We start from the raw sequence: 23,873 nt of genomic DNA, 5'->3' as shown, positions 1-23,873 counted from the left end.
GCTGTTCGATGGTAATGCAGAACGCCACAGGATGTTTTTTTGTTGGTTGAGGGCAGTCAGGTCTGGAGAGAACCAAGGGCTATATCTGTTCCTGGTTCTAAATTTCTTGAATGGGGCATGCTTATTTAAGATGGTGAGGAAGGCATTTAAAAAAATAAAAACAACCAGGCATCCTCTACTGAAAGGATGAGGTCGATTAGAAATGCCTGCAGCGAGCGTTTGACAGTGATGAATGGAGGTCGTTTGACCGCTGACCCATTACGGATGCAGGCAATGAGGCAGTGATCGCTGAGATCTTGATTGAAAACAGCAGAGGTGTATTTAGAGGGCAAGTTGGTTAGGATGATATCTATGAGGGTGCCCGTGTTTACGGCTTTGGGGTGGTACCTGGTAGGTTCATTGATAATTTGTGTGAGATTGAGGGCATCAAGCTTAGATTGTAGGATGGCTGGTTCCAGTTTAGGTCACCTAGCAACACGAGCTCTGAAGATAGATGGGGGGCAATCAGTTTACCTATGGTGTCCAGAGCACAGCTGGGGCCGAGGTTGGTCTATAGCAGGCGGCAACGGTGAGAGACTTGTTTTTAGAGAGGTGGATTTTTAAAAGTAGAAGTTCAAATTGTTTGGGTACAGACCTGGATAGTAGGACCGAACTCTGCAGGCTATCTCTGCAGTAGATTGCAACACCGCCCCCTTTGGCCATTCTATCTTGTCTGAAAATGTTGTAGTTAGGGATGGAGATTTCAGAGTTTTTGGTGGTCTTCCTAAGCCAGGATTCAGACACGGCTAGGACATCCGGGTTGGCAGAGTGTGCTAAAGCAGTGAATAAAACAAACTTCGGGAGGAGGCTTCTAATGTTAACATGCATGAAACTAAGGTTATTACGGTTACAGAAGTCATCAAAAGAGAGCGCCTGGGGAATAGGAGTGGAGCTAGGCACTGCAGGGCCTGGACTCACCTCTACATTGCCAGAGGAACAGAGGAGGAGTAGGATAAGGTTACGGCTAAAAGCTATGAGAATTGGTCGTCTAGGACGTCCGGAACAAAGAGTAAAAGGAGCAGGTTTCTGGGGGCGATAAAATAGCTTCAAGGTATAATGTACAGACAAAGGTATAGTAGGATGTGAATACAGTGGAGGTAAACCTAGGCATTGAGTGATGATGAGAGAGATATTGTCTCTAGAAACATCATTGAAACCAGGTGATGTCATCGCATGTGTGAGTGGTGGAACTGAGAGGTTGGATAAGGTATAATGAGCAGGGCTAGAGGCTCTACAGTGAAATAAGCCAATAAAGACTAACCAGAACAGCAATGGACAAGGCATATTGACATTAAGGAGAGGCATGCTTAGCCAAGTGATCAAAAGGGTCCAGTGAGTAGTGACGTCGGTTGCGGTCACGGCGATTCAGACAGCTAGCCGGGCCATGGGTAGCAAGTTACCAGAAGATGGTCTGTTTTTAGCCACCTTGTGCGTTTCCGTCGGTAGATTAGTGGGGTTCCATGTGGTAGAGGGGACCAATCCAATTTGCAAAATAGTTATAGTTATAGTGGCCCAAGAAAATTGGCCGATAGACCTATTCTGATTGCAGCCAATAAGACAGCTAACGATTAGCTGGCCGCAGATGGGCGCTCAGGTTACATCGCGACGGAAGGGCCAGTGGGATAACTCCCTCGGGCAGATAACGTCGGTAGTCCAGTCGTGAAGGCCCGATGGGGCTCCGCATCGGCAGTAAAACGGGTCCGGATAGGTGATTGTAGCACAGGAGTGGCTGATGGAACTCTTCAGCTGGCTAGCTCCGGAGTAATTAATGTTAGCTCCGGGACCGACATTAGCCAATAGTCACTCGGATAGCAGCTAGCTAGCTGCAAGATCCAGGTGTAAATGTCCAGAGCTTGCGGTAGAAATCCGGGGATATGGAGAGAAAATGGGTCCGGTATGCTCTGGTCTGAGTCGCGTTGTACAAAACTGGCGATAGCTTTTCGAGCTAAGGGATAGCTGATGACCACCAACCGTGGTTAGCTGAATTCCAACGTTAGCTAGTGAACTGGCTAACTTCTGGCTAACTTCTGTTGTGGATTTCAGATTTGAGGCAAATAATATATATCTTTTTTTTTTATTGGTGAGGCGGGTTGCAGGAGAGTGTTTTGAAGTTGAGTTTTTAGAAAAAAATATATGAAAAGATATGCGAAGAAAATATGTAAATATATATATACACGGGACACAACAAGATGAGGACAAAGGACGTCTGACTGCTATGCCATCTTGGATGGTATGTGGAAGTTACCTGTGATGCTGATGTTTAGGCAGAGGTAGGTATCGTTTTTGTGTGCTCTAGGGCAACAGTGTCTAGGTGGAATTTGTATTTATGGTCCTGGCAACTGGACCTTTTTTGGAACACCATTATTTTTGTCTTACTGAGATTAACTGTTAGGGCCCAAGTCTGACAGAATCTGTGCAGAAGATCTAGGCAAATATCACTCCGTGTCCCTCTCTCTCCCTCTCTCTCTCTCTCTCTCTCTCTCGCTCTCTGAGGATAAAGAGATTACCGCGTACATTCCTGCCAGATAATGAGAGAGGACACACACACACTGGTCACATGACCTCTCAAGTTTCCACTACCCCTGACGGAGTAAACACCATTGTGCTCTCAGAAGTCCTGCCAGGACACACTTATACCCTCACACACACAATCCATGCACACACACACACACACACACACACACACACACACACACACACACACACACACACACACACACACACACACACACACACACACACACACACACACACACACACACACACACACACACACACACACACACACACACACTCTTTTCTCTCTCTCTCTCTCTCTCTCTCTCTCTCTCTCTCTCTTTCTACTCTCTCGTGCATGCAGACACACACACTTTACACCCTGTCTAAAGTAGTAACACTGTGGACACATAATTCATTCTCAACCAAGTTTGATACAAGCGCACATTTCCCCTTGGTTTGTAATGGTGGGCTGTTAGTCTTTGATGATAGACTAGGTTTTCCTCTTAAAACTGTGGAAGGCTAATTAGCTAATGATTACTGCCAGATTAACTCAGTACGTTATTACTTATAAATAAGTGTCTTATTGTTAACTCATTTTTATAAACAATGTAATACGCTAATGACATGTTTAAACACTCAAGTCACGCTGAGTTGAGGGACAATAGAAAGAAAGGCTGGTTGATTGGATTTTTTATTTATTTAACTAGGCAAGTTAGTTAAGAACAAATTCTTATTTTCAATGATGGCCTAGGAACAGTGGGTTAACTGACTTGTTCAGGGGCAGAACGACAGATTTTTACCTTGTCAGCTGGGGATTTGATCTTGCAACCTTTCAGTTACTAGTCCAACGCTCTAACCACTAGGCTACCTACCGCCCCTGGATGAGCAGTGAATGGATATGGATGCTGGGATAATAGACAGATCTGTATGCAGCCAAACTCTACTCTGTACCACCAGAGTTGTTTTGATGGAGGTCCATTGTAGAGTCTAATCTGTTGTTGGCAGAGTTGTAATTGAATGATGCCTGGTGTGTGTGTGTGTGTGTGTGTGTGTGTGTGTGTGTGTGTGTGTGGGTGTGTGTTGTTTGTGTTGCACTGGTGTTTGTAAAGAGGGGTGTGATTGTATGAAGAGCAGTGGGTGTAGGGAGACATGGGATACAAAGTGGTGTGTTGCTTGTTTTCATGGGACTGTGTGTGTGTGTGTGTGTGTGTGGGGGGGGGGGGGTGATTGGGTGTATGGTCGACGGTTAGGTTAGCATCACAAAGGGGTGCCAGCCCCCCGGTGAAGTTGGGTTGTCTGGCGCTGGGGTGTGTCTGAGTCTGTGTGTTGGTGTCCGGCGTTGGTGGTTGGTCAGACTGATTGTGATGGTAATATACTAGCCTTTGGCTGCTTGTCTGAGCGCCAGGCCAATTTGCATGACTTTTGTGTTTGGCTCTGAATAACCTGTTTGCTCTGTATGTTAATCATCATTCTCAATCCCTCTGTGCGTGTCCGTGTGTGTGTGGGTGCATGTGTGTGTGTGTGTGGGGGGGGGGGGGGTTGGGTGTGTGTGTGCTGTGCATTTGCTCATACGTGCGTGTTGTGTGCATGTCTATTCATGCTTGTCTGGGTTTTCAGTCTGTTGTGTATGTCTGTTAATGTATCCCTGAGCAGATATGTAAAGTGGGCTCTGAAATTATTGACAACCTTGATAGATGACCAAAAATTATGATTATTTAATACTAATACAATTGCTCAGAGTAATAGATTTTGTTTAGCAAGTAATACTTTTTATTTTTCTTAAAAAGGTTAGGATCAAAATGGTTGACAACACTGTTTTCAATAACTTTCAATACCTCACCTTGTGAGGATAACGGCACTGAGCCTTTTTCTCAAGGGTTTTATGAGTTGGAGAACACATTGGGAGGGATCTTAGACCATTCCTTCATACAGAATCCTTCCAGATCCTTGATACCCTTCATCTGTGCTTATGGACTGCCTTCTTCAAATCAAAGTCTGGAGACTGATATGGCCATTGCAAACTGTTGATTTTGTGTCCAATTAACCATTTCGTTGTTGATTTGGATGTGTGCTTGGAGTTATTGTCTTACTGGAAGATCCACTTGTGGCCAACTTTCAGCCTCTTGGCAGAAGCAACTGGGTCTTTGCCTAAAATATCCAGGTACTGGGTAAAGTTCATGATGCCGTTGACCTTAACAAGGGCCTTAAGACCAGTGGAAGCAAAATATCCCCATAACATCAAAGATCCTCATCGACCTGGCCAAGGCTTTTGACTCTGTCAATCACCGTATTCTTATCAGCAGACTCAATAGCCTTGGTTTCTCAAATGACTGCCTCACCTGGTTCACCAACTACTTCGCAGACAGAGTTCAGTATGTCAAATCGGAGGGCCTGTTGTCCGGACTTCTGGCAGTCTCTATGGGGGTACTACAGAGTTCAATTCTCGGGCCGACTCTTTTCTCTGTATAGATCAATGGTGTCGCTCTTGCTGCGGGTGATTCCCTGATCCACCTCTACGCAGACGACACCATTCTGCATACGTCTGGCCATTCTTTGGACACTGTGTTAACTAACCTCCAAACGAGCTTCAATGCCATACAACACTCCTTCCGTGGCCTCCAACTGCTCTTAAACGCGAGTAAAACCAAATGCATGCTTTTCAATCGTTCGCTACCCACACCCGCCCGCCCGACTAGCATCACTACCCTGGACAGTTCTGACGTAGAATATGTGGACAACTACAAATACCTATCACAGTGCCATCGGTTTTGTTACCAAAGCCCCTTATACCACCCACCACTGCGACCTGTATGCTCTAGTCGGCTGGCCCTCGCTGCATATTTGTCACCAGACCCACTGGCTCCAGGTCATCTATAAGTCTATGCTAGGTAAAGCTCCGCCTTATCTCAGCTCACTGGTCACCATAACAACACCCACCCGTAGCACGCGCCCCAGCAGGTATATCTCACTGGTCATCCCCAAAGCCAACACCTCCTTTGGCTGCCTCTCCTTCCAGTTCTCTGCTGCCAGTGACTGGAACGAATTGCAAAATTCGCTGAAGCTGGAGACTTGTATTTCCCTCACTAACTTTAAACATCAGCTATCTGAGCAGCTAACCGATCGCTGCAGCTGTACATAGTCTATCTGTAAATAGCCCACCCAATCTACCTACCTCATCCCCATATTGTTTTTATTTACTTTTCTGCTCTTTTGCACACCAGTATCTCTACTTGCACACCAGTATCTCTACTTGCACATCATCATCTGCTCATTTATCACTCCAGTGTTAATCTGCTAAATTGGTATTACTTCGCTACTATGGCCTATTTATTGCCTACCTCCTCACGCCATTTGCACACACTGTATATAGACTTTCTTTTTTTCTATTGTGTTATTGACTTGTTTTTTCCATGTGTAACTCTGTGTTGTTGTTTGTGTCGCACTGCTTTGCTTTATCTTGGCCAGGCCAACTTGTTCTCAATTAGCTTACCTGGTTAAATAAAGGTGAAATAAAAACATTTTAAAAATCTACCACCATATTTTACAGTAGGTATGGGGTTATTTTCTGCTCATTCTCATTTCGACACCAAACCCACCACTGGTGTCCTGTTTGGAACTCAGGAAGAGTAGCTGCTAATGGGGATCCCAATAAATACTAATACTGGTGTGTCTGGCTAAAGAGCTCTATGTTCATGTCATCCAACAAAGCAAATGTCTGGAGTTCAATATGAACTGGTGCTTTGGTCAGATGACACAAAAATAGAGCTGTTTGGCCACAGACACCAATGGTGGGTTTGGTGTCGAAATGAGTACGAGCAGAAAATACCCCCATACCTACTGTAAAATATGATGGTGGATCTTTGATGTTACGGGGATATTTTGCTTCCACTGGTCTTGAGGCCCTTGTTAAGGTCAACGGCATCATGAAATTTACCCAGTACCAGGATATTTTAGCCATAGTCCTGGTTGCCTCTGCCAGGAGGCGAAAACTACGCATCAAGTAGATCTTCCAGCAAGACAATAACCCCAAGCACACATGAAATCCACAATGAAAAAGATAATTGGTCACAAAATCCAGTATTTATTTGGACAGGGAAGCTAAAATGTTTAATTTGGCTCTATACTCCAGTATTTTCGATTTGAGATCAAATATTTTGAGGTGACAGGGTATTTTCATACATATCTGTTTTACCATTTAGAAATGAATGGACTTAATGTATCTAGTCCCTCCATTTGAAGGTGTCATTAGTATTTGGACAAATTCACTTGGAAAAGACAGAATAAAGTCTCCAGGACCTGATTTGGAAGCTCCTCTATTCCTGCTGTTTGTTGTTTTTTGAGCATGTTTGTGCCTGTTTAGCTGTGTGTGTGTGTGTGTGTGTGTGTGTGTGTGTGTGTGTGTGTGTGTGTGTGTGTGTGGTGTGTGTGTGTGTGTGTGTGTGTGTGTGTGTGTGTGTGTGTGTGTGTGTGTGTGTGTGTGTGTGTGTGAATGTTTTTGTGTGTCTGTCTTTGCGCACGTGTGTTTACACTCCAAGGCCATGTTTACTTAAACATAGAAAGAGGAGTCTGCCAGTCACAAAGAGTCCATTCACTCTGTCTGTCTGTCTGTCTGTCTGTCTGTCTGTCTGTCTGTCTGTCTGTCTGTCTGTCTGTCTGTCTGTCTGTCTGTCTGTCTGTCTGTCTGTCTGTCTGTCTGTCTGTCTGTCTGTCTGTCTGTCTGTCTGTCTGTCTGTCTGTCTGTCTGTCTGTCTGTCTGTCTGTCTGTCTGTGTCTCTCTCTCTCTCTCTCAGCATACATACGTTTAGAATTAATGGATGGATACAGCCATGGATGGAGGGAGGGATGTCGAGTGTGGGATGGACTACAATGCAGACTTCAGAGATCTCTCTCATTCTTCTCTCTCTCTCTCATTCTTGGTTTTTCCCTATCAGTGTTTTTCTCTAATCTCTTTCTCTCTCTCTCTCTCTCTCATCCTCTCCTCTGCCTCATTCTCAGTTTTTCTGTCTTTCCACTCCCTTTCTCCCTCTCATCTTCTCCTCTCCCTCATTCTCTGTTTTTCTGTCTTTCCTCTCCCTTTCTCCCTCTCTCTCTCTTCTTCTTCTCCCTGTTTACCCTGTTTGTCTTTTTATTCTGTTTCCTCTCTTCTTTTCTCCATCTTTCCCTCACTCTCTCAAGGCCCTGGCCCTTCAGTAAACCAGATGACAAGTTTATAAATCAATCATTGATCCTAAGGCCAACATGCCATCACACACAAACAAACAAACACACACACTTACATACATTCTTCTTCTGAGTCATGCAGGTCGCACCACTAAGTCGCAGTGACCGCCAGAGGCCAATTGCATTAGACTAGACTGCTCAGCTGCAGTGATTTATGGCTAAATCAATTTTATTGTTGCTTTTATTTGTCGTTTATGATAAAGTATGTGTTTTGTGGCCAGATTTCTATTCCAGAACTGTGTAAGGTCAGGAAACACCAATTGAACTTGTAAACCCTCCCCGTTTCGTGGATGTCGTTGTTTTCCTTTCTGATATGTTTTTACTAGCAAACACTTTCTCAGGTCAGGAGTTAGATCTTAAAATGTGGAAGTAAAATTTCTATTACTGGATATACTTTAGTCTAGCTGTCCATATTTTTTCTAGGGTTTCTGGTTGAAACAACAATCAGAACATAGCGCTATTGTCTCTTTGCGTAATTGGTGATCAATATCATTAAATTCCAACTGAACTCACTGTGGATGAAGAACTCTTGCCAAGTAAGCAAAGCCTGTAAGCTACACTGATGTCATGTGAAGTGTCATGTGATTAATGTGACCAACCATTAGGGCTTCAGAGAGGAAGAGAGTGGGTTAGAGTCCAGAAATCACCATCCTGCTTTTATTCCCTTTGTGACAGTTAACATTTGGGGGCCGCTGAAGGGCCCTTGGTCATGTAGGAGCCCCCCGGCCCCATGTTTAAACTTTTATCAGAGGTGCTATTTCACTTCGTTGACTCCATATGACACAGCCCCCTGGGTATTGTAAAATTGGGGGCCATCAATAGTTTTCATATTCTTACAGGAGAGGTTGTGAGTTTACAGAGATCCTTTGTGTTTTATGGGTCCTGTGGGACACCGTAGCACTGTCTGTCGGCCTGGACATTAGCTTACAGAGAGAGGGTTAGGTAGAGTTCAGAGGGAACCCACTTCTCTAAATCAAACACACACTAAAATATACAGACCAACACACGCGCACACAAACACACACACACACACACACACACACACACACACACACACACACACACACACACACACACACACACACACACACACACACACACAGTATAGATGTGTACACAGCAGGTTCGTCTCGACAGGACCTCTCCAGACTATTCTAAACTGCCCTATGCCGCTCTTACACCCCCCCACCCCACCCCCCCCCCCCACACACACACACACACACACACACACACACACACACACACACACACACACACACACACACACACACACACACACACACACACACACACACACACACACACACACACACACACACACAGTATAGATGTGTACACAGCAGGTTCATCTCGACAGGACCTCTCCAGACTATTCTAAACTGCCCTATGCCGCTCTTACACCCACCCACACACACACACACACACACACACACACACACACACACACACACACACACACACACACACACACACACACCACACACACACACACACACACACACACACACACACACACACCACTAGCAACACGAGTGGTTTATATCTCTGACCATCTGCTCATTAGATTTGCCTCATTTAACAGTGATGCTCTGTGACATCATTACACAGGGACACTCTGTCTGTCAGTCTGTCAGACTATCAGTCTGTGTGTCTGTCTGTGGACTCTTGATCACACATCAGATGGAGGGGAAGCAGAGAGAAGCTCTCAGTACTTCAGATCACACAGAGAAGTCAGACGAACAAAGATTTGTAATTGGATAAAGGCTCCTATTAACCTTTCATTAGACCTTAGGGCCTACACTAGTATATAGCTCTGACCTGGACAATGTGCTCTGGGTAGAAGTCAACCTTAACCACTGATCTAGAATTATCTGAGCTTACCTTTATTACATCTTAACTTTAGGGGAGAAAATGCAAGACTGACCTAAGAGCAGTGCACATGGGTAACTATCTGATTCCGAACAATGCATAACAGCTGTTTATTGCTGGAATGATTACCACACATCTGTTGAGTATTGGTATGCACACCCTTTTCTGTGGTCTTTTCCACAAATTATTGAACACAGAAGTTATTCCTGTATACCGTCCCACGTTATTCAAGCCAATGTTGATGTACGTTATTCATGTTGTTAAAGTTGTCCAGACATCTCTTACCAGCGTTCACTCCACCCAAACACAAAGGATCAAAGACTGTGCCTCTAACCACACAATGGAGCTCCTCTTTGACAAAAACAACCCCTCCCCCTCTTCCAACTGACCTCTCACAGAAGCGGTAGCCCCTGGCAACACCAATAGGAACAGATGCTGTGGTGCTGGCCCGCCTTTTGACCCCCACTGACTTATGAACCCTCTTGTTTGTGAATGGGCGGGTCATCCAATAGGCCCCACCAGAACCATATAGAGTTTCTGGGCCTGACAAAAAACGCCTGAGGTAAGGCTCGTTTTGAACCACAAATCTAGGATCAGATTGCCCCGGCCCCAATCCTAGCTTTACCATAAATGGTATTATGAAAATCACTGTCCTTATGGAAAAACCACATGATTTCACATGTGAGAAATCACATGATTTCACATGTGAAATTTAACCATGTTTTGCACATGTAAAATTGTATTTCACGTGAAATTTCCCCAAAAGATTGTTATTAGGATGTTCCTGGAATGTCACACATATTTGACACGCTATTATACATTGTTTATATGTTGTTTATACATTGTTTATATGCATTTTATATATTTTATATTTTACATATTGTTTATGTGTATTTATACAGTAATCATTATTCAACATGACCTCACCTGGGATTTTAAATCACAGCATCTTGGTTCACGGCATTTCGATCTTCCTGCTACTCTGATCAAGAACTGATTTCACCTGTATTCCTACCCTTTGGATTTCAAAGGAAATATCAGCTCTGTTAAAAATACACTCAAGGAAAGTTATTATACTCTTCAGGAGTAACGTTAAAACAGAATAATATGCACCAACAACATTAAACAACTATACAGAAAACCCCAAAATTGTTGAAATAAGAAAATGAAATCCATGATGAAAGAATAGTCAGATTAACTAATAACTAAAATAGCAGTGCAGATGGCACTCATCTAACTCTCATATATGGAATTGCGTTTTCACATGTGAAAATCGGATTTGCAGTATCACATCAATAACTTTCACATGTGAAAATCTAACTCTCAGTTACATGTTTTCACATTGACATCACATAAAATCACGTGATCAAAAAAACAAATGTGTATTTTTTTCTGTAAGGGTGGCCGGGGACGTTCAGCCTACTTCTTACAAATACAAAGACCGTGTCACACTGAAATCCTTTCCCTCCATATGTTATGGATGTATTGATCCGATGTAATAAGATGTGTGCTGATGGTTTCTCTATTGTTTGTGTCTCAGGTACAGAGACCTAGTGGACACCACTCTAGCTGACAAAAAGAAGCTGCCCTCGGAGGAGAAATGTCGCTTTGTTCTGCAGCAGTGCAAACTCCAAGGATGGCAGGTGTGTAGCGGTGTCACTGCTCCCCTATTTTCACTCTCTCTTTCTCTCTCTTTCTCTCTCTCTCTTTCACTCCCACTCTCACTCTCTCTCTCTCAATTCAATTACATGTAAGGGCTTTTGATGCCATAGGAAACATATGCTAACATTGCCAAAGCAAGTGAAGTAGATAATAAACAAAAGTGAAATAAACAACAAACATTAACAGTAAACATTACACTCACAGAAGTTCAAAAAGAATAAAGGCATTTCAATTGTCATATTATGTCTATATACAGTGTTGTAACGATGTGCAAATAGTTAAAGTACAAAAGTGAAAATAAATAAACATAAATATGGGTTGTATTTACAACGGTGTTTGTTCTTCACTGGTTGCCCTTTTCCTGTGGCAACAGGTCACAAATTGGGTTTGTTTCAGAATTATTTGTGGATCTGTGTAATCGGAGGGAAATATGTGTTTGTAATATGGTCATGTTAGCAGGTTAGGAAGTGCAGCTCAGTGTCCCCCTCATTCTGTGGGCAGTGGGCACATAGCCTGTCTTCTCTTGAGAGGGTCAGTCACAGTGGTCAGGTACTCTGCCACTGTGTACTCTCTGTTTAGGGCCAAATAGCATTCTAGTTTGCTCAGTTTTTTTGTCAATTCTTTCCACTGTGTCAAGTAATTACCTTTTTGTTTTCTCATGATCTGAGCAGAGAGTGGGAGAGAGAGTGGGAGAGAGAGTGGGAGAGAGAGTGAGAGAGAGAGTGAGAGAGAGAGAGAGAGAGAGAGAGAGAGAGAGAGAGAGTCTAACACAATTAGACCCAATCTCTCTCTCTCTCCACTCTGTGCTCAAAAACAAAGTATGGGAAGATAAATAATTTGAGCCCAGAATGAAGTCCCATGGACTCCTCATTAAACCCTATTACAGCTGCCACCCAAACAACCCCACTAGCCTTCACACACACTAGAGTCCTGCATGGGTCAGTTTTTTTGGAGCCGCACCCACCCCGCGTTGGCCACATCAATTCTGAGCCCCACCCAATACCCGACGTCAGGACAGATTTTTCTCGCAACCCGTCACACAAGCATGGAATTGTTTTAAGAGCCGATCTGTATGACTAACATCAATTTATTGAATTGTTTTCATGATTCCTGAGTAGTGGTCTATGTTTCCTTTGCCTGCATGAATTAATTTGTCTGCATGTCTATTCAACATTTGGATAAAAGTAAACGATGCCATGAATTAAAAACGACAGGCTATCTTTTTATTTTCACAATACAATGCGTCACATTGACAACTTAAATCGATTTGAGAAAAATAACCTTCTTATTAGCCTTCTTACCTAATGATATTTAAAGATGATTTACATTCAATATTGTTTAGATAATCAAAGTTTAAATTCAATATGAATAAACTATTCCCAGAATAGCATAAAGGGCTACTCAAACTTTTACCAGCCGCACCGGTTTAGACTTTATATGGCCTGCTATGGTCTAAATGAACGAAAGCCTGAATAATGTAGGCTAATAATTAACTGATAATGAACTGAATTACATATCATAAATAAATACCTGATTGCACTTTTTGCAGGCTGTGTTGTTGTCCTTCCAAACTGGGGATTTCACTCATGCAGCACCTGTTTCCAAAATGGTATAGCCTATTCCACCATCATAACCTCTCTTTTGATTTCTCTGGCTAGGCCTACATTAACCATTTTTACCTGAGGTAGGCTAGCCAGGGAAAGTAAACTTGGCTACGTGTCGTTGCCTATTCTCATACAAGGGGAAGGAACATAAGCTCTCCACATGCACAATTAGAATGTTTCAACACACACAAATAATGGACAGTTTCCTGCTCCACGCTCTCGCAATACGTGCGTTGCTGTAACCTTGCCCCTCACAGAATGGAATTTGCAACACAACAAGCTCCTCAGTTTTTAAAAAGTGTAGGCCCTATTATCTTGTTTTAAAAAATGTCCGACACGAAATGTAATTGTTCTGAACCGCGAGCCGACCCGTGGTTTAAATAATGTTTTTATTCCACTCGCCATCTGATTTCTTTGCGGGTGACGCACAGGGAACAGTGGGTATCTGACCGGATGCAGGACTCTAACACACACACACCAATCAGCAGTCTGGAGCGGCCAATGACATCTCCCCCCTCCCTTCCCTGTGTGTGTGACCTCTTTGTTTCACGGTGACTCCCGGCTCACACACGCACACGCTCTCTCACAATGCCTCCCAGACACTTTGTCACACGCACCCAGGCCCACACACATACATTTCTGAGAAGTAGTGTGTATAGGAATGAATAGTCTGGGTGTGTTGGAGCATATCAGCCCCTTGGCCTGTGCACCTGTCAGGACACATGGATAACTACAACAAACTTAATGAATCCTGAAACTGACTGAACCTCAACCCTCCACCTCTCTGTGTCTCTCTCTGTGTCTCTCTCTGTGTCTCTCTCTCTCTGTGTCTCTCTCTGTGTCTCTCTCTGTGTCTCTCTCTCTCTGTGTCTCTCTCTCTCTGTGTCTCTCTCTCTGTGTCTCTCTCTCTCTGTGTCTCTCTCTCTGTGTCTCTCTCTCTGTGTCTCTCTCTGTCTCTCTCGCTCTGTCTCTCCCGCTCTGTCTGTCTCGCTCTGTCTGTCTCGCTCTGTCTGTTTGTCTGTCTGTCTGTCTTTCTCTCTCTTTCTCTCTCTGTTTCAGATGAGCAGTAGTAAGGTGTTTCTGAGGTACTGGCAGGCTGACCAGCTCAATGACCGCTGCCACCAACTACACAGGAAGATCATCACCTGCCAGAAAGGTACAACACAACTTGCATCCGTGTGTGTGTGTCTGTGTGTGTCTGTGTGTGTCTGTGTGTGTCGTGTGTGTGTGTGTGTGTGTGTGTGTGTGTGTGTGTGTGTGTGTGTGTGTGTGTGTGTGTGTGTGTGTGTGTGTGTGTGTGTGTGTGTGTGTGTGTGGTGCGCGCACATGTATTATTAACCCCTCTCTCCCCCTATCCTCTGTCAGTGATCCGTGGCTGGCTGGCCAGACAGCGTGTGCGTCATAGACTGTCATCTCAACAGACTGAGGACTGCAGTGTCCAGAGGTTCCTCCAGGGGGCAGAAGACCAGGGCCTGCACACCTACGACCACCTGGTCATCCAGAACGCCTCCGACATCGCCCGTGAAAGCGACCACCAGCGATCCCATGGCAACGGGTCACACGGCAACAGCCCGCCCCTCGGGGAGAGGCCCGAGCCAGTTGGGAAAGAGGAGGACACACCCAAGAGGTAAGAGACCAACCCTTTCAACCCTCGTGGAGAAGTCGCTCATGGTGGTTTTGTGTTTCTTCATTGGTTTGAAGCTAATTGTATCATGAAATATAATGATTTAGACTATGTTATGAAGCTGTTGCATCAATGTAGGTAATTCTAAACCAACACAGACACTATAAGGATTTCAAGGTCACAAGGTTTGTGTGTGTGTGTTATATGTGTGTCTATGTGCCTGTGTGTGTACAATGTTTGTGTCATGTGAGTAATGGTGTCATTGAGCCTGTGCTGGCTGGTGGCTTTAATTGCATATGATGATTGATAGTAGTGTAATGAGATAAACCATCAGCATGTGGTAATGTTTCAATGCTGTCGCCGTGATGACACTCTGGCCTCCTTGTCTTATAGCTGCAGCGCATTATACAGCTTTTATTTGGCATCGTTTGAAATATAAGACAGTCCCAAAATGCTTGGTGGCCATCTTTTCAAATGTAGGCACTAGGGAAGGAGAGAAGCTGTCATTTTAGAATGTATTCTAAAATGAGATGGCGCCGAAGAACGTGGCTGACGTTCTACATTCTCCCAACCAACTGGGCTCTTTCATTCGTTTTTTTTGCATTTTGTGTAACTTTTTTAAAAACCTATTGTGTACATAGTGTTGCTGCAACTGTCTGGACATCAGAACAGCGATTACTCACCGTGGACTGGAAGAAACTTCTTTCTTTTACGAGTCCGACAAGAAGGATATCCTGCTTTCACTGGAACAGGCCCGGATCCCCGCCTTTTGCGTGAAGAAAAGACGCAGGAAAAGGGGCCACAGATTGGGCTTCCTTCTGAAGATCCATAGGCAAGCGATTAAACTCCCACTGCCATCTGTTCTTCTTCCTAACGTGCAATCATTGGACAATCAAATTGATGACCTACGATTAAGATTATCCTACCAACGGGACATTAAAAAGTATAACATCTTATGTTTCACCGAGACGTGGCTGAACGAAGATATTGACAATATAGAGCTAGCGGGATGTTTCATGTACCGGCAGAACAGAGACGTTACCTCTGGTAAGACGAGGGGTGGGGGTGTGTGTTTATTTGTCAATAACAGCTGGTGTGCAATGTCTAATATTAAAGAAGTCTCAAGGTATTGCTCGACTGAGGTAGAGTACCTTATGATAAGCTGTAGACCACACAATCTACCAAGAGAGTTATTTCTAGCTGTCTATTTACCACCACAGAACGAAGCTGGCACTAAGACCGCTCTCAACCAACTCTATAAGGCCATAAGCAAAGAAGAAAATGCTCACTCAGAAGCGGCGCTCTTAGTGGCCGGGGACTTTAATGCAGGCAAACTTAAATCAGTTTTACAAACTTTTTACCAGCATGTCACATGTGCAACCAGAGAAAAATAAATCCTAGACCACCTTTACTCCACACACAGAGATGCATACAAAGCTCTCCCCCACCCTCCATTTGGCAAATCTGACCATAATTTTATCCTCCTGATTCCTGTTTACAAGCAAAAACTAAAGCAGGAATTACCAGTAACTCACTCAATACGGAAGTGGTCAGATGACGCGGATGCTACACTACAGGACTGTTTTGCTAGCACAGACTGGAATATGTTCCAGGATTCATCCAATGGCATTAAGGAGTACACCACATCAGTCATCGGGTTCATCAATAAGTGCATCGACTACGTCGTCCACACAGTGACTGTACGTACATATCCCAACCAGAAGCCATGGATTACAGGCAACATCCGCATCGATCTAAAGGCTAGAGCTGTCACTTTCAAGGAGAGGGAAACTAATCAGGATGCTTATCAGAAATCCCGCTATGCCCTCAGACGAACCATCAAACAAGCAAATAGTCAATACAAGATTAATATTGAATCCTACTACACCGGCTCTGACGCTCGTCGGATGTGGCAGGGCTTGAAAACTGTTACGAACTACAAAGGGAAACCCAGACATTGGCTGCGCAGTGAGGCAAGCAACACTGAAACATGCACGAGCGCACCAGCTGTTCTGGATTACTGTGTGATAACGCTATCGGTAGCCGATGTGAACAAAACCTTTAAACAGGTCAACATTCACAAAGCCGCTGGGCCAGACAGATTAACAGGACGTGTAGTCAAAGCATGCGCAGACCAACTGGCAGGTGTCTTCACTGACATTTTCAACCTCTCCCTGACCGAGTCTGCAATACCTACATGTTTCAAGCAGACCACCATAGTCCCTGTGCCCGAGGAAGCAAAGGTAACCTGCCTAAATGATTACCGCCCCGTGGCACTCACGTAGGTAGCCATGAAGTGCTTTGAAAGTCTGGTCATGGCTCACATCAACAGCATCCTCCCGGGCACCCTAGACCCACTCCAATTCGCATACCGCCCTAACAGATCCACAGATGATGCAATCTCAATTGCACTCCACACTGCCCTTTCTCACCTGGACAAAAGGAACACCTATGTGAGAATGCTGTTCATTGACTACAGCTCAGCGTTCAACACCATAGTGCCCATGAAGCTCATCACTAAGCTAAGGACTCTGGGACTAAACACCTCCCTCTGCAACTGGATCCTGGACTTCCTGACGGGCCGCCCCCAGTATGCAACAACACATCTGCCACACTGATCCTTAACCTCTCTGGGCTACCTACTCAACAGCCAGTTGAATCCCGTGGCGCGTTATTCAAATCCTTAGATATGCTATTACTTCAATTTTTCAAAAATATGACTATTTTACACCATTTTAAAGATAAGACTCTCGTTAATCTAACCACACTGTCCGATTTCAAAAAGGCTTTACAACGAAAGCAAAACATTAGATTATGGCAGCAGAGTACCGAGCCAGAAATAATCAGACACTAACCTTTGATCATCTTCATCAGATGACAACCCTAGGACATTATGTTATACAATACATGCATGTTTTGTTCAATCAAGTTCATATTTATATCAAAAACCAGCTTTTTACATTAGCATGTGACTAGCATGTGACTAGCATTCCCACCGAACACTGCCGGTGAATTTACTAAATTACTCACGATAAACGTTCACAAAAAGCATAACAATTATTTTAAGAATTATAGATACAGAACTCCTCTATGCACTCGATATGTCCGATTTTAAAATAGCTTTTCGGTGAAAGCACATTTTGCAATATTCTCAGTAGATAGCCCGGCATCACAGGGCTAGCTATTTAGACACCCAGCAGGTTTAGCACTCATCAAAGTCAGATTTACTATAAGAAAAATGTTCTTACCTTTGTTGTCTTCATCAGAATGCACTCCCAGGACTTCTACTTCAATAACAAATGTTGGTTTGGTCCAAAATAATCCATCGTTATATCCAAACAGCGGCGTTTTGTTCGTGCGTTCTAGACACTATCCTAAAGGCTAAATAAGGGTGACGAGCATGGCGCAATTCGTGACAAAAGAATTCTAAATATTCCATTACCGTACTTCGAAGCATGTCAACCGCTGTTTAAAATCCATTTTTATGCCATTTTTCTCATAAAAAAGCGATAATATTCCGACCGGGAATCTGCGTTTAGATAAACAGACAAAGGAAAAGAAACCATTCGGTCGAAGCGGGCACACGCCTAAGCCCATAGTACTCTGAGTGGCCACTTGCCAAAAGCGATAAAGTGTTTCAGCCAGAGCCTGCCTCGATATCGTTCAACGTTTTCCCGGACTCTGAGACCCTTTGGACGACGTAGGAAGTGTCACGTTATTGCACAGATCCTGAGTCTTCAATAAAAAGAGCCAAGATGAAACACTACTTCTCAGACAGGCCACTTCCTGCTTGAAATCTTCTCAGGTTTTGGCCTGCCATAGGAGTTCTGTTATACTCACAGACACCATTCAAACAGTTTTAGAAACTTTAGGGTGTTTTCTATCCAAAGCCAATAATTATATGCATATTCTAGTTACTGGGCAGGAGTAGTAACCAGATTAAATCTGGTACGTTTTTTATCCAGCCGTGCAAATACTGCCCCCTATCCCCAACAGGTTAACAGTGGGGCCCCTCAGGGGTGTGTACTTAGTCCCCTCCTGTACTCCCTGTTCAGCCACGACTGTGTGGCCAAACACGACTCCAACACCGTCATTAAGTTTGCTGACAATACAACAGTGGTAGGCCTGATCACCGACAATGATGAGACGGCCTATAGGGAGGTGGTCAGAGAACTGGCAGTGTGGTGCCAGGACAACAACCTCTCCCTCAATGTGAGCAAGAATAAGGAGCTGATCGTGGACTACAGAAAAAGGCAGGCCGAACAGGCCCCATTAACATCGACAGGGCTGTAGTGGAGCGGGTTGAGAGTTTCAAGTTCCTTGGTGTCCACATCACCAACGAACTATCATGGTCCAAACATACCAAGACAGTCATGAAGAGGGCACGTCAAAACCATTTACCCCTCAAGGGACTGAAAAGTTTTGGCATGGGACCCAAGATCCTCAAAGTGTTCTACAGCTGCACCATCGAGAGAATCCTGACCGGTTGCATCACCGCCTGGTATGGCAACTGCTCTGCATCTGACTGAAAGGCGCTACAGAGGGTAGTGCGAAAAGCCCAGTACATCACTGGGGCCAAGCTTCCTGCCATCCAGGACCTATATAATAGGCGTTGTCAGAGGAAAGCCCATAAAATTGTCAGAGACTCCAGTCACCCAAGTTATAGACTGTTTTCTCTGCTACCGCACGGCAAGCGGTACCGGAGCGCCAAGTCCAGGACCAAGAGGCTCCTCAACAGCTTCTACCCCAAAGCCATAAGACTGCTGAACAATTAATAAAATCGCCCCCGGACAATTTACATTGACCGTCCTTCCTTTTGTACACTGTTGCTACTCACTGTTTATTATTTATGCATAGTCCCTTCACCCCCACCTACATGTACAAATTACCTCAACTAACCTGTACCCCCGCGTACTGACTCGGTAGTGGTGCCCCCTGTATATAACCTTATCATTGTTATTCTTATTGTGTTACTTTTTTATTAGTAGTTTTTGTTTTTGTCTACTTGGTAAATATTTTCTTAACTCTTCTTGAACTGCACTGTTGGTTAAGGGCTTGTAAGTAAGCATTTCACGATAAAGTCTACACTTGTTGTATTCGGCACATGTGACAAATCAAGATTGATTTTATTTTATTTTATTCCTGTATTTCTTCTGAACATGCTAATAAGACAGCGATAAGCCTCCAGTTGGCCTGTCTGATTGTGTTTGAAAATACAATTTTATTATTATACCTTTATTTCAACAAGGAACACAGACTGAGACCAAGGTCTCTTTTACAGCTGGGCCCTGTGTATACATGTTTACACATACAGTTTAGGTACAATGATTAAGAAACTACACAAGACAAACAAAACGATCACAGATAACACAAAAAATACAGCAGCAGATTGTTACATTTACACATAGGTTATTCCCCTAACAGCACAAGAACTTGCATTACCAGAAACAGTTACAAGCAATACAAAAATAAAAATCCTCCAATAAATATTTAAAATGGGCAAGGGGGACAAGAGTCTCAAGTTTAAGTTTAGTCTGAAGGCTATTCCATAGGCAAGGAGCGTAACAGGAAAAGGCAGCCATACGCAACTCTGTGGAAATCGCATGGGCCTCAAGTGTAATCCATGCTTGAGACCTGGTTTTAGGAATTATAATTCTAATGTTGATGAGTGATGATAAATAAGAAGGTAGTTTATTCAGAAGTGCTTTATAGACAAACACGAGAGCATATTGTTCTCGTCTCATGGACAGCGAAGTCCAACCCACATTTTGATATAGAACACAGTGGTGAGTTCTGTAGCTAGCACCCGTAATAAACCTAAGTGCGCAATGATAAGTAGCATCCAGCGATTTAAGTGTGGATGCCGTAGCAAGCATGTAGATAATATCCCCATAATCTATAACAGACATAAAAGTAGCTTGCACAATTTGACTTCTATTTGTAGAGAACAAACATGTCCTGTTTCTATAGAGGAAGCCTAGCTTGATTTTTAGCCGTTTACAAAGTTCGTCAACATGCATTTTAAAAGACAGTTTATCTTCCAACCATATCCCTAAGTATTTATATGCAGACACCTGATTCATTTGAGAGCCATCTGAGTTCGTAAGTGCAAGTGTATTTTCAACCAACTTTTGAATCTATTAAAAATCATTAAATGTGCTTTCTTTGCATTTAAAACAAGTTTCAGCTGTATAAAATACCCTTGTAATATCTTAAAATCTGTCTCCAATAGTGATAATGCTTGGTCAGCCGTTGAAGCGATAGAGTACATGACAGTGTCATCAGCATACAATTGAATTTTACACTTTCTTATCTCATCACCGATATTGTGTATGTAGAGAGTAAACAGTAATGGACCAAGTATAGAACCTTGTGGGACCCCTTTAACCTACTCCAATGGCTCCGACTGGATGCAGTCGACTCTAACAGCCTGACCTCTATCCTTTAGATAGTCATGAAACGAACGACAGACAACCGATCCCAGTCCTATTAATGACAGCTTACCCAAAAGTATCGCATGGTCTACAGTGTCAAAAGCTTTATACAAATCTATGAACAAGGTGGCACAGTACTTTCTATTATCTAGGGCATTAGTAATATCATTTACAACATGTACAGTGGCCGTAGTGGTACTGTGTTTAGGTCTGAAGCCAGATTGATTGCTAGAAAGAGTATTAAGTATTGTTAACAGTTAAAAAAGATTGTAGTTGCCTATTCACCAATGGCTCTAGAATTTTAGCCAAACAGGAGAGATTAGAGATGGGCCGATAATTATCCAATTGACTACCATCCCTGTGGGAGTGTACCATGCCAGATTACTACGCTACTCCCACTTTTACCAAAGTCGGTAACCTCTTCAGACACACAGACACACAGACACACAGACAGCCCCCCCCCCCCCCCCCATGGTCACAGATGGCTTCCCCCGGATTAGAGAAGGAAATATCAAATTCCAGAGTGAATATCATATTACAGCAAGTCAATTAGATTGAAACAATTAAGAGCAGAAGCAATACATTGGGTTTCTTCATCCCCCATATTGACCTCTTCAGCACATATTTGTAGCATGACAGATGATGCAGACATACTGTCACGTCCTGACCAGTGAAAAGGGTTATTTGCCATAGTAGAATAGTCAGGGCGTGGCAGGGGGGTTGTTTTGTGTGTTTTGTTTTTTTTGGTTCTAGGGGAATTTTTTAGAGTTTTCTATTTCTATGTTTCGTTTTCCATGTTTGGCTGAGTATGGTTTCCAATCAGAGGCAGGTGTCTTTCGTTGTCTCTGATTGGAAGCCATACTTAGGCAGCCTGTTTTCCTTTGGGTTTTGTGGGTGGTCGCTTTCTGTTTAGTGTGTTAGTATACCTGACAGAACTGTTTGGCTGTCGTTTGTTTTCTTTGTGAAGTGCTTTGATTAAAAGATGAGCACTCACGCTGCGCCTTGGTCTAATCCTTTCGACGCCTGTGACACATACATTGTGGATGGATAATTATTAACTTGTATTTAACCAGGAAAAAACACATTGAGACCTAGGTCTCATTTGCAAATGTGCCCTGAGAACAATACAGAAAATACAATTGTACATAATTTAAAACACAACATTAAATAAATAGCAAATAGTATATACACAATAAACAATAAAACATAAAAAACATTTATAAATATAAAAATCCCTAGCCTTTCTCCTAAACTGACCCAGAGACAACAACGCATCCAAATGAAATGTTACTTGGAGATTATTCCACATGATAGAGGCCTTGTAGGAAAAGGTAGATTTACCCAGCTCTGTGGATACACATGGAGTCTCCAGCATTAACCGACCATGTGACCTAGTGTTGTAATCCCAGTTTCTATATTTGAACAATGGTGTTAAGTAAATTGCTAGTTTATTGAGTAAGGCTTTATAAACAAAAACAGAATAATGAAGTGACCTACGTGTTTTTAGCGAGGTCCAACCAACTTTATGATAAAGGATGCAGTGGTGAGTGTCAGAATTGTCAGATGTTATAAAACGAAGTGTGCTATGATAAATTGTGTCCAAGGGTTTCAAAACATTGGTAGCTGCATTCATGCCATATTCTATAACAGGATTAAATGTAGACTGAATGATCTGTTTTCTACTATTTAATAAAAAGCAAGCCCTCTGCCTATAGAAAAAGCCCAACTTAATTCTTAATTTCCTGACTAAATCGCCAACAAGCTTTTTAAAAGATAGCTTTACGTTAATCCAGATGCCCAGATATTTATAGGCGGGGACACGATCAATGGGGGCACAATCTAACATACTTAAGCACAAATCACCAGTTACATTATTACATGATTTAGAAAATAACATGTAATTGGTTTTAGCAGCATTTAGTACCAACTTCAGGTCAACCAATGCTTTCTGCAAGGTAGTAAAAGCAGATTGATGAGTCAACAGATCCTGAGCTGCTGTATGGGCAGTAGCGTATACAACAGTGTCATCTGCATACGGATGGAAGTTACAGTTTTGTACAGATAGATTTGGATAGAAAACACTCTGAAGTTTCTAAAACTGTTTGAATGATGTCTGTGAGTATAACAGAACTCATATGGCAGACAAAAACCTGTGAAAAATCCAACCAGGAAGTGGGAGATCTGAGAATTGAAGTTCTTCTTTTGAATCCCTATCGAAACTACAGTGTCTGTGGGGTCACGTTGCACTTCCTAAGGCTTCCATTGGCTGTCAAAAGCCTTCAGAAAGTTTTTTCATCATTCTCCTGTAACCGGGCAGAGAATAGGAGCTCAGTCAATGAGTGGACTGCCTGGGGACCAAGGACTTGGTGATGCGCGAGAACGATAGCGCGCCCCTCCTTCTTTTTCATCTGGAAGGAATACGCTATTGTCCAGTTGGAATATTATCGCATTTTTACGTAAAAAATACCATAAAGATTGATTGTAGACAATGTTTGACATGCTTCTACGAATGGTAATGGAACATTTTGACTTTTCGTGTCTCGAATTACGCTCGCGCATTATGCCTTTGGATAGTGACCTGAACGCATGAACAAAATGGAGGCATTTGGACATAAATATGGATTATAAAAAAAATAAATAAATAAACATTTCTTGTGGAAGTAGCAGTCCTGGGACTGCATTCTGACGAAGATCAGCAAAGGTAAGAGAATATTTATAATACTAATTCTGAGTTTAGGTGACCCCAGAACTTGGCGGGTGTCTGTATAGCTTGCTTTGATGGCGAGCTATGTACTCAGAATATTGAAAAATGTGCTTTCGCCGAAAAGCTATTTTAAAATCTGACACAGCGATTGCATCAAGGAGTACTGTATCTATAATTCTTAAAATAATTGTTATGTATTTTGTCAACGTTTATGATGA

General features: G+C 43.1%; 1 protein-coding gene across 4 annotated transcripts in view; it reads left to right on the top strand.

The window, feature by feature from the left end:
- LOC106582129 (unconventional myosin-XVI) overlaps nucleotides 1-23,873 on the top strand; it is a 225,771-nt gene that overhangs the window by 177,788 nt on the left and 24,110 nt on the right. For all 4 annotated transcript variants that reach the window (XM_082967086.1, XM_082967085.1, XM_045704630.2 and 1 more), the window contains exons 28-30: nucleotides 11,168-11,270; nucleotides 13,953-14,049; nucleotides 14,259-14,520. In XM_082967086.1, coding sequence (XP_082823212.1) covers nucleotides 11,168-11,270; nucleotides 13,953-14,049; nucleotides 14,259-14,520 — 462 coding nt within the window. The remainder of the gene's footprint in view (nucleotides 1-11,167; nucleotides 11,271-13,952; nucleotides 14,050-14,258; nucleotides 14,521-23,873) is intronic.

The sequence above is a fragment of the Salmo salar genome, chromosome 21 (genome assembly GCF_965601325.2).
Source record: "Salmo salar chromosome 21, fSalSal1, whole genome shotgun sequence".
In the NCBI taxonomy this organism is placed as follows: domain Eukaryota; kingdom Metazoa; phylum Chordata; class Actinopteri; order Salmoniformes; family Salmonidae; genus Salmo; species Salmo salar.
Note: the sequence above shows the minus strand (reverse complement) of the source record. Positions and strands in the feature narration are given on the sequence as shown.